Source organism: Oryzias latipes, chromosome 14 (assembly GCF_002234675.1).
Source record: "Oryzias latipes chromosome 14, ASM223467v1".
Classification (NCBI taxonomy): Eukaryota; Metazoa; Chordata; class Actinopteri; order Beloniformes; family Adrianichthyidae; genus Oryzias; species Oryzias latipes.
In genome coordinates this window covers 18,684,249-18,697,442 of record NC_019872.2, presented here as the reverse complement: position 1 = coordinate 18,697,442, position 13,194 = coordinate 18,684,249, and the positions used below count along the sequence as shown (strand labels likewise).

Genomic DNA, 13,194 nt, shown 5'->3' with positions numbered 1-13,194 from the left:
GCTTTGTTTTTCTTATTTATTTAATTCTTTTGTGTTTATATGAATAATTATTATATGTTTACAATGTAAAAATGAATGTCTCAAATATTGTATGATGGGTTGAGAATTACAAAATATTTCTTTTACGCACTCCTTTTTCAAGCCCTTTATTATTTAGTATTTATCATTATGTAACAATTTTATTTTGTGTTTGAAAATAAAAGGAAATCAGACAATCAATCGAGCTGGTTTCACCTGTGTTAGTACTTTTTCAAAAAACAGAGGCTTGGTCAAGATGTAAAGAAATCTTGCGCCATCCACGATAGTATCTCATCCAGAGTGTCATGTGGTCTGATGAAACCAAAATAGTCCAAAAGTCTTTGGTATAAACGCCACTTGCCATGATTGGAGGGGAAGATAAGTCCCAAGAACACCAACCCAACTGTGAGGCAAGGTGGTGGAAACATCATGGTTTGGTGATGCTTTTCTACAAAGAGAACAGGATGGATCTGTTTTTAGGAAAGGATGAATGGTGACTTGAGCTTTCTAATAAAAAACAGATAGAGTTAGACTGAATCCGAATTCTTCCCTCCCTAGGGGCATTTGGAGGGGTAGGGTTTTTCTTGGGCTTTAGTGCAAAAATTGCCCAGTAAAATGAATGAAGATTGTATCTCTTGAAAGCAAACATGCTGACTTTTGAATTCAAAGTCTGAGTCTGAACCATACGGAGCCCCTAAAGAGACATCACAGTAAAAGAAAAAATATGTTTCTGGTGCGCACACCACGGGCACCAGAAACTATTTTTTCCAGAAGAAAACTGCTCGGTCCATTTGTAATTTTTTTAACCATTATGGAATGAATGTTAAGGTAAGCACTTCTAATAATGAAATGAAAAAGAGAGTAAGACAGTTTGTTAGCCTTTACGTTTTGCTTTTTTGTATATCTATGTCATTTTACCCATTTTTGAACTCGAGTGAATACTCTTTTATAATCAAACACAAAAACTGTTTAAAATGGAACCCAGTTTGTTTTCTGACCTTGTTGCTGGTTCACCATTGCAGACCAAGAACACCTCCAAAGAGATGCAGCTTTGATGATGATCTGATTGACACCTGTCAGAAGTTGTACTCATCAGTGTAAATTGGGCCGTGGAACAACAGTCTTTGATTTCTACCCTCCATGTTGTCCAAGACAATCAGTAACTCATATATATATGATGGTCAGAGGGACCGTAGGCGCGGACTGGCAGCCACGCCCCTGCCATCACCAAGTATGAATGAAGAGTGAATGGATAATGGACACAATGGCAGCACTTTGAGCATCTGGAAAAGCCCAGTTAAATCCAATCCATTATTATTATTATTATTATTACTATTATTATTATTATTATTATTATTATTATTATTATAAAATGGTGCTTACAACAAGTAAGACATAAACTATATTGGGGTCTGGTACTGAAGTGTGCCTTGCCTGATGTTAGTGAGTGTTAGAATAATTGAATCCTCTAAATCATTAAGATATTAAATAAAACCATGAACAAGTAATAAAACCATGGATAGCATCTAAACAACTAAAAAAAACACAACATGCACTAATAAACCAAACTGTTTTGCTTTTATGTATTTTTACATGTTTTTAACAAAAAGTGTTGGTAATTGTGAGTCAACACAAAGACTAATAAAAAAGCTATTTTGTTCCCTTTAAATGTCCTTTAATTCTGTATATTTAATTCCCCTGTAAAAAAAAAAGAGCTTTATTTCTATAGTACTGTGGTGTCAATCATGGAACAACAGGTGGCAGCAGAGTGCAAGAGTTTTTGATGCTGACCAGTGACTGAGTTAAGGCCGCCACATTCTCTATTATTGAATTCACAACAAATGATAACCTGCTTATGAATCATTCATTACTAAAAAAATTAGGAGCTAATTGTGAGAACTATAAACACAAACACCATCCAATGTAGATAAATCTCCCTTGTCAGTCTGTTGGGGATTTGAATAAAAAATATCCTAAAAATAAAAGTAACTGGACAGAATTATGCCTTTAACATAAGAAAGAGAAGCTGCAAAAGCAAGAGATAAAAATAAATGTCGGAGGGGTAGTTACGTAAAAGCATGTAGTGAGGTGATGTAAAAAATTAAAAGCAGAGACACACTGTCAGCTCTAATCTAGCCAACAGGAGAAGAGAGGGTTAGACTGAGAGAAACTAAAAGGAGAAGTTTTTAGATGACACAGCTGACAAATGCAGAGTAATGTCTGCTAATACTTCTGTCGTTTTGGTCAACACATGCTAAGATATGAAGTGTTGCATCATGGATCTAAATCTGTCTCTGCAGTCTTGAGTGATGCGAGTCGTGCTGCAAGGTTATGCACTTAGAGGACACATGTGACTTGAAATAGCAAAGGATGGCTGCAGCATAAGAGAAAAAATGAAGAGGACTTTCTTCACCTGGACTCAAACTGCTTTATAAATGTGCCTGATTCTGCGCAATTAGTCAGTACCGTTCCAGACAGAAACAGTTTGATATTTTTACTACCAAAAAAACGGTTGTGTAATTACTGAGTCAGCCTTCACACTTGAGATTTTGTATTCTTCTTCATGGCAAACCTTCAGCTTAAAATCAAAATAGCCTATATTTTGGTATCAAAACATTCTGAATGTTGATTGTGTGGATATAATACATTTTTGAAATCATCTGCATTTTAATCACAATAAATTGGGTAAAACCTAACGTTATTCTAAAACTGCTGAAAGGGATAACTAGCTTTCCATATATTTACGTTTTTTAAGTAAGGATTTTACCTTTAAGATCTAAGATCCCTTTTTCAGCATAGTTTATCCCGTAACTGAACTATCTTCAGAAGTTTATTTATACTTATCTCTAAAGATGCCAGTATTAGGATTTGCACTTTTCAAGGTTGTTTTAAATATTTTTTTCTTCTATAATTTTCCCATATTGTACATTGTACTTTTTTTTTTTAAACATTTCCTTTCTTTATTTGTAGCTCATGCCATATAACTCATTTTAGCTAAGTTTTAAATGCTGCTCTACAAAAACGTTAAGGTCCTCAAAGAATTTCATAATTTAATTTAAAAATTTCAGTGGTCTTTGAGAAATAAACTTGTATAATTCCATCACTTATCTAAAGCTGTGTTTCCATTAACTGAATTTATACTAATTAGATTAGGGATAATAAATTAGTCTAACTGGAAACATGACAGTTTCGAAAAACAGCTGATGACATCATAGAACACAAAATGAATCGGTGACCCTCCCGGTTTGAGGAATGTTGTTTCAAAACATAAGTTTTATTGAATTTTTTTAACATTCGGGAACACCAGCTATTACTACTTGACACTTTACAGGTCTATAAGTTAAAACTCAAGAAACCTAAAATGGTGCGCTGCTGGATTTAAATGAAAAGATATCGTTCAAAATAATAAAACAAAAAAATCTGATTACATTATTAGCCTTAATTAAGGTGGCCCTGAAGTGCAAGTCACTTAAAACATCAAACGATGCAAAAACAATTTAAACATCACAAAGAAAATTAAAAAAGCAAAATAAATATAAACAAACACAGCTTTACATTTTAGAAAACAAACAAAAAAAATTCAAGATACAAAAACGCTAAAAATAAACCCAAAGTATTTGGAAAACAACAGTTACTTCCATAAAACAAAATGAAATGTTAGAAAACTGAAACAGACTGAAAAAGGTAGGTAGAGAGGTCACTGATTGGATGATGTCCGGTGTCCCTTTATGTCAAATAACCTTTGCCTGAAATGGTGGACAAACGTCAAAATCTTTTTGATTTATAGATATGATTTGCACTTCATGGCCACCGTACTTATTACTTGTTTGTCTACATTTCATCTTTTGTTGGTTCGATTATTCAGAGTGAAAAGTCTTGACTGGAAATCCGGACTGTCAACTTTGTTTTAATTCACATAAAGATATAAAAACTGAAGCATTAGTACAAAAAAAAAGGTTTTTCACTTTTCGGTATATCCTTTCAGATTTTGTCACAGGGATTCAACTTTCACTGATACGCACTTTTAGTTTGGCAGAGATTTTTAGACAGGATGCCAATCCTGTATTTTGCCGGGCTGGGGACAGGCACAGGGAGATGCAGACTTGGGGGTGGGAAGTGCATAATTATGCAGCAGCAGACAGTGTTTTGCCCAAGGGCCCACACTGGATGAAGCTCATATCCCCTCCTTGGAAATCAAACCCTGGTTTCCCATAAACCCGTCCTGCACACAGCTAACTGAGCCATTCAGCCATTCTTAGTACACGGAAAAAGAGCACTGAAATAGAAAAATAAAATCCAGTGCTTTCAAGAGCTGCCTTTTAGCTGGCCCTTCAATTTGATAGATTCCTTTTCTTAACCAACATTTGCTTTAAACTTGCTTCCAAAAAGAACAGCATCACATAACGAAATCCCTCTTGCATGCATAACAAACTGAAACAAGGTTTTAACGTACAGCACTACACATGGGGGTCTGTGACTAAGAATGTGTGCCAGTCTACTGCAGACCTGAGGCGCATCACCACCCTCACTTTCCTGACGGTGGGACTCTCAGCTGGCCGCTTTTAAAGGTCTTTAATGAATATACATGCAGCAGAATCTGACAGCGATGCATTTTCTAAAGGTGAATAGGCAAAAATATATCCTTCATACTGTACAATAGAAAATATATAAGTCTGAGCTGGCAATGGGTAACATTGCAAAAAGAATCCTGAGAAGAACCTTGAGTAGAGGGAAAGGTTGTATTTTTTAATTTAAACTTATATGATTTTATGTATGGATGATATTATAGCTTATATGTTTCAAATCTGTTCTATTCATAAAATTCTGGCCCATTCTGCAGCAGAAAAGTCAGGGTCAAGGTCAGCTTTCTGTCCAATTTAATTTATTTTATTTACAAAGCAGATCTTATCAAACAATTTGTTTCTAAAAAAAAAAAGTTGCACAATACAGACATTCACAGAACTAAATACTGCTTGCAGATAATTAAGAAAATAAAATGGATTTAAAAGAAATCATAAAGAAATGGTAAAACACCTTCCTTGAAGACCTAAAGTGCTTTACAATCCTATTTACTCACTGATGCTCTGCTGCCGAACTCTAGGGCCAAACTCTAACCATCAGAGGCAATGTGCGGTGCACATGGATGGGCAAGATGGGAATTGAACCTGTGATCTTCTGATCTGAGGTCAACCACCCTAACGCTGCACCACAGCCGTATGAAAAAAACATGAAAAATCACAACTGTTGCTAAGAGAAGTGGGAGTTCCCAAGGAATGTTGAAAATATGTCCCGACCAGGCTCACCCACTGTTGGAAGGCCAGCGCTCAAGGGCAAGGATCAGAACCCGCATCACAGGGACACAGACACCCCCAGGCTCAGATGTGATGTGATCCTCGGCTCTTGGTCTTGCCAGAAAACTCAGGGATCCCTCTCCCTGCATGGAGGTGCATCGCTGGCTGAGCCCTCCCCCCTCTCACCGTAATAAGGGATTATATGAGAAAGAGGATAAATCGGGGAGATCTGCTTGACTGGCCCCTGGTTGGAGTGTGAAACAACCGTCCCCCAGCATTGAGCCACAGTCCAGGGGTCCCATCGCTGACCCCCCAGCCCCCCACCCCACACAAAGAGAGAGGAGCCAAGAAAGAGCCGCTCCGAGGAGCAAGCCCATGCCCCCGCCCCCAAGCGTCGCCCCTGGAAGAGCCATGGTAGGGCACGAATAGGACCATGGCAGCCGAGAAGTTAGGGCAACCACCGATTGACTCTGAGTAGGCAGCCCTGGGAGAATCTTCGTGATGGCCGCGGTATCGCAATACCCAGAAATGCAGTCCTGAATTTAATGTACTTAATACATGTCACCAAAAACATTATTTTTTCCATCGCAGTGGGTCTTTAACTAAACTGTAACGTGAGCTAAGCTAAGTCTTAAATTTTGCATTTCCATTAGGTCAAAACTAAATCTATATTAACTTGAACATTTCATTTTAAATGTTGTCTTCAGTGTGGGTTAATTTTATAGCTATCTCTTTTAAAGATACGTGTTTATGATTTTCACTAATAACTCTTATTGACTTTGTGGCGTTCTCTTATGATACTAAATGAAGACAACAAGCCTCTGTGTTGCTCACCACATAAGCATCTTAGACTTCTGTCAGAACAGGTCAGATCATGATTGGTAAAGCACAAATAAGCATTTGGGAAAAAGCAGCAAACAGGAGCAGAGGCATATTATCAAGGGACTAGATGTTTGATAAAATTCACGCTCCATTTCCTCAGCTGCTTATCCTTTGAGGGCACAGAGAGCAGAACTGCTCACATCTGTAAGTAAAGGCCAACAATAATAAAAGAAAAGGAATCTTATTAATTCTCAGTCAAGTCCTACAAATAATTAATTACACTGTTTAAATGAACATTAGGGAAATACATTATGGTTTCAGCATAAAAAAGCATTGCATGACTTGCATGATTAACCCATTCAGCTGTTATTTCCAGAGCAGCCCTGAGGTTACACCATAGGTTCGATCAGCTTCCCTCTCAGCAATACTCTGAGAAATTTAAGTGACTTTGAACGTGGCATGGTTGTTTCCAGAGAATGTTCCAAAAACGAGAAAATATCCAGTGAGCAGCAGTTCTGTGGGTGGAAATGCCTTGTTGATGTCAGAGGTCAGAGGAGAATGAACAGACTGTTTCCAGCTGATGGAAAGCAACAGTAACTCAAATAATCACTGGTTACCACCGAGGTCTGCAGAAGAACATCTCTGAACGTACAACACATCCAACCTTGAGGCAGATGTGTTACAGCAGCAGGCGACCACACCAGGTGCCACATCAGCTAAGGACCGAAAACTAAGGCTACAATTCACACAAACTTGCCAAAAGTTGACAATAGTGGATTTGATAAACATTGTCTGGTCTGATGAGACATTTGGACATTCGGATGCTGCGACATTTGGATGGTAGGGTCAGAATTTGGTGTCAACAACATGAAAGCATGGATCCATCCTGCCTTGTATCAACAGTGCAGACTGGTGGTGGTGGTGTAGGTCCTTAGCACCAACTGAGCATGGGTACAATGCCACAGCCTATCTGAATATTGTCGCTGTTTATTCCTTTATAACCACCTTCTTAAGGCTACTTCAAGCAGGATGTGTGTATGTCGTAAAGCTGGAATCATCTGGTTTCTTGAATATGCCAATGAGTTCACTGGACTCAAATGGCCTTCACAGTCACCAGGTCTCAACCCAATAGATCACCTTTGGGATCTGGTGGAATGGGAGATTGAAAAAACATGGTAGATTTGCCACAGACAAATCTGCAGCAACTGTGTGATGCTGTCATGTCAATATGGACTAAACTCTCTAAGGTATGTACCTTTCTGAATATGTAATCTTGCTGAATTAAGACAGTTCTGAAGGCAAATGGGGTCCAAACCGGTAGCAAAGAGGACCTAACAAAGTGGCCGGTGAGTCTATATCCATGTTAGACTGCAGATTTCCTTTTCTGGAAGTAAAAGCAGGTGTATTTGCTTCTATTGGCTTTGATTTACAGCTATAGGCTGACTCTAAGACACATTGTGTGGTTTGGGCTAAAAAGAAACTTTCGACTGTGGGACAGGAGAAGCTCTGAAAATGTAAAGAAGCAGATCTTTTAAGAGTAGATCCTAACTGTCGCCTGAGGGGAGAGCATGACTAATGCTTATGCAAGCTTAACCATTTACTTTCAAATGGAGTAAACAGACCGTATGAAAAGTCAAATAGAGGCTGATTCAACTTCCCAAAAGATGGACAATCTTTTTGAAACTTTAACTCTCAATTACTGTTGGTGGAATGAACATTTAAACATTCAGAAGCTTTTCTTAGACAAAAGAAATTACGCATTTGATGCATAAAGCCATCAAATGCGTAATATCAAAATGGTAATATCAAAATGGTAATATCAAAATAACATAACTGAGTTGCTCTATTAGTGTAGTCATGGTAAAGGCAGTTTGCATAAAATACATGTTTTATATCTCTCTACAAATAAAAGAACACCGTTGTTTGCTCAATATACTGTAAAAAGTGTACATAAAGGTTATTTTGGCTTTTCATTTAGGAAATAGCCTGTTTTCTTGTTAAATAACCCCCCAGTTGCTCTCTTTTATTGATCCCAAAAAGTAAAAATGTTAGTGGAGATCTATTAAACTTAATTTGACTTCCTCTTTTTATAACTATCACTTACTTTAGCAAAAAGTTGTAAAATTGAAGTTTACTTTGTCAAGTATACTTGAGGATAAGTATACCAAGTACACTATAGACTATGTACATTGTAAGAAGTATATTCACTCAATACTTCATCAGACTAAATTGAAAAATTTAAAGTCTTCAAGTATAATACCTCACTTTTTGTATAAAATAAGTAAAGCCTACTTGTAGGACACCTAAATATACTACTTTTTAATAAGGGATGCTTGATAAATATAAACTATATAAGCTTAAAGCTATACAGTTGAAACTAGAGACTCAGATACTCCACCACTATTTCCAGACCATCGTCTCACAGGCTGCAAGGCAGGAGGCGGGCATTACCAGTTAATCACCTTGTTCCACTGGGAAGGAGTGAATCAATTTACGTTGCTTAATAACTGTAGAGGCAGGTTAATCAAAAGTCATCAAATCAAATGATCATCTTCTGTTGCTATACAGTCCAGTCTTTATGGTCAGAAGCAAACAGAAGCTAGAAAAAAAAGCTTCATTGTGAGGGTTATTTTAAGGTTTCTATCAATACTTTACAATTCTTTGAGGTTGCATCTTATTTAGAAAGAAAAATATCATTTTGCAAACCACAAATTCACTACTTTATTGATCCCTTTCCTTTCCAGAAATCATGGACTTTTCGTATTTTTTAAAACCTCAAATCTTCGAACTGTATCTGTTTGTCATTAATCCTAGAAAATCAACTAAACAAATGCTGAAGACCTTAATTCGAGAAAAGTATTGAAAGCTATAAATCTAACTGTGGTTACACAAATTCTGTATATCTGTTCACTTTGCTGAAAAGGTTTTGAAGCCACAAAATACGTAGGCTACAGCAGTTGATCCCAACCTTCAGGACTCAAACCGGTCCGGTCCGTGGGACAGTTAGTACCAGTCCGCAGAGCAAAAAAACACAACCTACATTTTTTCTGTAATATTTATAATCTGATTCTGAAGGAAGTTTGATTTTGGAAAACTACTGGATTCTCCACCACATTCTTGAGGCATTTCAAATGCCTCAGCCACATCTTGAAAATACATCCGCTACTTTCTTAAAGCAGCTGCTCCGATCACTAAATGGAAACCGTCAAGCTAGCAAAGTTGACCAACAACAAACATATTTAGAAAGTCTCTTTTCACAAGAAAGAGCCAATTGGGAAAAAAGAGTCTTTGACTTCATAGAAAAAAAAGCTGCATTTAACAGATGGTTAAGCAGTTTAACAGAAGTAAAGTAGGAATTTTTACGCCAAATATGGATTTTTTGAGACAGTTGTTACCACACACCTTCAGAATACTATGTATATAATGTTATAATGTTGCGAGGATGCTGCTAATAAAGATGCACAAACAGTGGATTCATGTTTATATCATATTAAGAAAATAACAATTTCAGTGACTTTATTTTTATTTATTTATTTATTTATTGTTGGATTTACCAGTCGCACCTTAAAAGTTGGAAATTGGCAACTGAATTTTTTAGCTTCCACTTTGACAGTTATGTGTTAAGGGAAAATCTATTTATTAATCTATCTATTCTATCACTTTTTAATTGTTCCTACACAAAATCTAGTGAACTGAAAAAAATATACCAACTGCAAAAATTATTACAGAGGATGAAGGTAAACTTTAAATGTACAGGGAAATTGGAGACAAAAAAATATATATATACATATATAATCGGACCATAGCCTCATACAGGGCAGTCCATCAAAATTTTCCTTTAAAAAAATATTTGTAAGGTCCATAGCCTGAAAAAGGTTGGGAAACACTGGGCAAATGGGACACTTCCCAAAGAAATTTTACAACCATGTTAACAAAATGAAGTGGGAAGTGGAATCGACACTGTTTGGACAGGTAAACTTTCTTTTTTTCAGCACTAGATACTTTTTAAATATCAAGGGTAAATTCCCTTTGGCACAGGAGAGACTAAGAGTTGACTTCTTAGAGTATCAAATCTAAAAAAATGAAACTGATTACAACTGAGGCAGGCTTACCTTTTGTGAGGGTTCCAAAAACCAGTCTCTGCAGGGACTGGATTAATTTAAGCATGCCCTGCCTGCAGCGCCTGGTGCAGCCAGCCATGTCTGTGTGGAAGCAGGAAAGAAGGGGCGGCTTTCTTCCCAAATTATCGTAAAAGTTAAAGAAAGTACAGCAGAGGCAGATGTTGGGTGTAATCCTCCTTGCAAAGTAGAATCTTCCTCAATGTCTTTTAAAATGGTCCATTATGTATTGGGTGGGCTTTGTGGAGAAAAGAACAAAAAATAATGCATTTATGGCAGAATACAGATTTAGTAACAAAAGTTAGAAATGATCAGGCTTTGTTTATTCTCTAAATAATCTTACATTTAGTTATATTTGATACCCTGGTGTAATTTTAAACCAGTAGGAAACAGATATACATATATCAAAACAATTAGTTTAGATGTCAAATTATATTTAAAAAATCTAACAATTCAACTTTTAAAGTAAAAAAGTGAAGTACCACAAGTTAAAATAAGCACAGTATCAATTATTAATTGAAGTCCATAAGTAGAATGTAGCGAGCCACTTCCCTAGGGAAGTTCTCTTTGGTTAAAAGACAGCAAGAAACATTTTTTCCTCACCTGTTTAGCCTCTTTGTGTTCTTTTTTAATCTTGCAGTATTGTGTGCCTTTGGTGGGTATACAAGGATTTCCTCTGGACTGCGGTGGCAGCCCTGCAGCTGTGGACTGTGACGGAGCTCTGCCCTGGTGCTCTCAGCAGATCTGTGCTGCATAGAGCACTCGCAGCCACCCTTGTTCCCGCCCTCCCTCCTCCAAGCTCCCTCCTCTTGTTTTACGTGCCTTCTTCCTCACTTTCAGTCTGGCTGATGCTATTCAACCTACCATACCCAAATGCAGCTGCATGATCCAGCAGCACTTCTGAGATGGGAAGGAGGTCACAGGGAACACGGGAGCCTTGATGCTTCTCAAGCATTTGCTTGACCTCCCATCCATCCGCTCCTTTCAACAACCATTACTGTGGCTGAAATGGTTTAGTAGTCATCATGGTGTTTTTAAAATATGTTTTCCTTCACAGCTTCACTCTGTCTTATTGCTGTGGCCAACGCTGCAACAAATATAGCAAACTGGGAGGAGGAGTTTGGGCAACTCTCTCTTTCTTTATCAAGATTAAACCTGTTCTTTGATATAATCATTTGTTCTAACTGATGTGTTTAAACAGGAAACTGTTTTATTTACCGTACACGTTGGTTCCTGTGTCTTCATGGATTCTGTAATTTCTTATCTTCTTTGAGATGCTCACTCAGATTTCAGCAAGTTTGGAAGATACAGTATCGGGAGGGAACAGAAGCTTTTTTAAAGTGGTGGGAAGAGTAAAGCTTCGTTCACACCATCCTCGGCAAACGGTCTCTTCCAATGAAAAATCTATGTAAACGCAGGTAAATTCATGTTTCTGACTTCCGCGTTCAAAACTCTCGCGTTCATGTGTGGCTACGCAAGTTTCTACAACCTTTTTTGGGCTCTATTTATAAAATGTGCTGTCATTAATCACAGATTAAACTTTGACCAATCAGGGAATCGAATTTGGTAGTAACGTATCATTGGCGTCCTTTTTAATTCATGGATGTGCCAACAAATTTTGGCGGCTAAAATTGATCATCCATTTTCTTAACCCACTTCATCCCTCTCTGCGTCACGAGTCTGCCAGGGCCTACTCTGGCTACTGTTTGACGAAGACGAGGTACACCCTGGTCACCAATCTGTCGCAGGGCCACACAATTACACACCCATACACACACAGTCGCACCTAATTTATAGTAATCGATCAACCTATTCATCATGTTTTTTTAACATTGGGAGGAAGCCAGAGTGCCTGGAGAAAACCCATGCATAGACTGGGAGAACAATGAAACTTTACACCAAAAGGTCCTAGCTGGGATTTAAACGAGAGCCTTCTTGCTGTGAGGAGAAATGAATATTTGCGGTTTGTGCCTGGCCAGAATTCTATGACTTCAAGTCTTTCATATATCAGAATAGAGCTGTGAAAGAAAAAGCCTAGCGTAAGATTCACGGGATTTGCACCGCCTCAGCATTTTGCACCAAGCCTTTTTCAACTGTAGGTGGAGGACATGCACTAGTAAACAGAATCATACTGCTCATTCAGTATGAACTCTGTGGGCTAAATCCACATTCAAAAATGTGCATCAAATGTCCACAGTGGTATTTGTAGCTTAACACTTTTGACAAAGGAAAGGGGTCATAAGGAAGACTGGTGCATTGATGCTTCTCAATCATTCATTTAACCTCCCATCCTTCTGGTCCTTGGAACAACCGAACTATGGCTGAAATCGACACATGGTTTGGCAGCCGTCATAACTTTTTCAAAACAAGATCAAAAAGTTTTTGCCCTATGTGATAAGTGATAGAAAGTCACGCAAATCAATCATTCACCAGCAATAGCAAAGAATCACACACGGTTCCTGCCTTTTTGTCAAAGGCACAGTGAAACCGGTTATGTAAGCTTAAAATTTGCTTTTGGATGAAGAGCTTTTTGCTTCTCACTTCAGTGAACTCTGGAAACCCTCTTGGAGAAAATGATTCAGTGCTAACACTGTCCATTTCTTCCCTTCGTTCTTGTCTATATTTAATGTTCAAAAATTCTATTTATCCTCTCAGCTACAGCTATATTTGATCAGGTCTCAGTTTGTTAAGGGCTCTGCTTGATATGTCACATAGTCAAAAAACAACAACTGTTTGGAGTTGCTTCTGTGATTTGAGATTGCAGAACAGCTGAGCAAATCTCCAGGTATGCTGCTATTTATTAAAGTAACAACACCATTCAGCTTACAAACGGAATATTTTCGTGGTTCATTTAAAAAAATGATGTCATCTTAATTTACTGCAGGAGAACTGCAATCTTGAATGTTTCTCACATAAGTGTGCACAAACCCACCCACACTAACACA

At 37.7% G+C, this 13,194-nt stretch overlaps 1 protein-coding gene across 1 annotated transcript in view; it reads right to left on the bottom strand.

Annotated features, from left to right (window-relative positions):
* Positions 1 to 11,013, bottom strand: part of LOC101158298 (Kv channel-interacting protein 1) — a 30,473-nt gene extending 19,460 nt beyond the window's left edge. Inside the window, exons 1-2 of the mRNA XM_020709008.2 lie at positions 10,853 to 11,013; positions 10,244 to 10,487 (exon numbers count right to left, since the gene is read on the bottom strand). Coding sequence (XP_020564667.1) covers positions 10,244 to 10,331 — 88 coding nt within the window. The 5' untranslated portion in view covers positions 10,332 to 10,487; positions 10,853 to 11,013. The remainder of the gene's footprint in view (positions 1 to 10,243; positions 10,488 to 10,852) is intronic.
* Between the last annotated feature and the right edge of the window lie 2,181 nt (positions 11,014 to 13,194).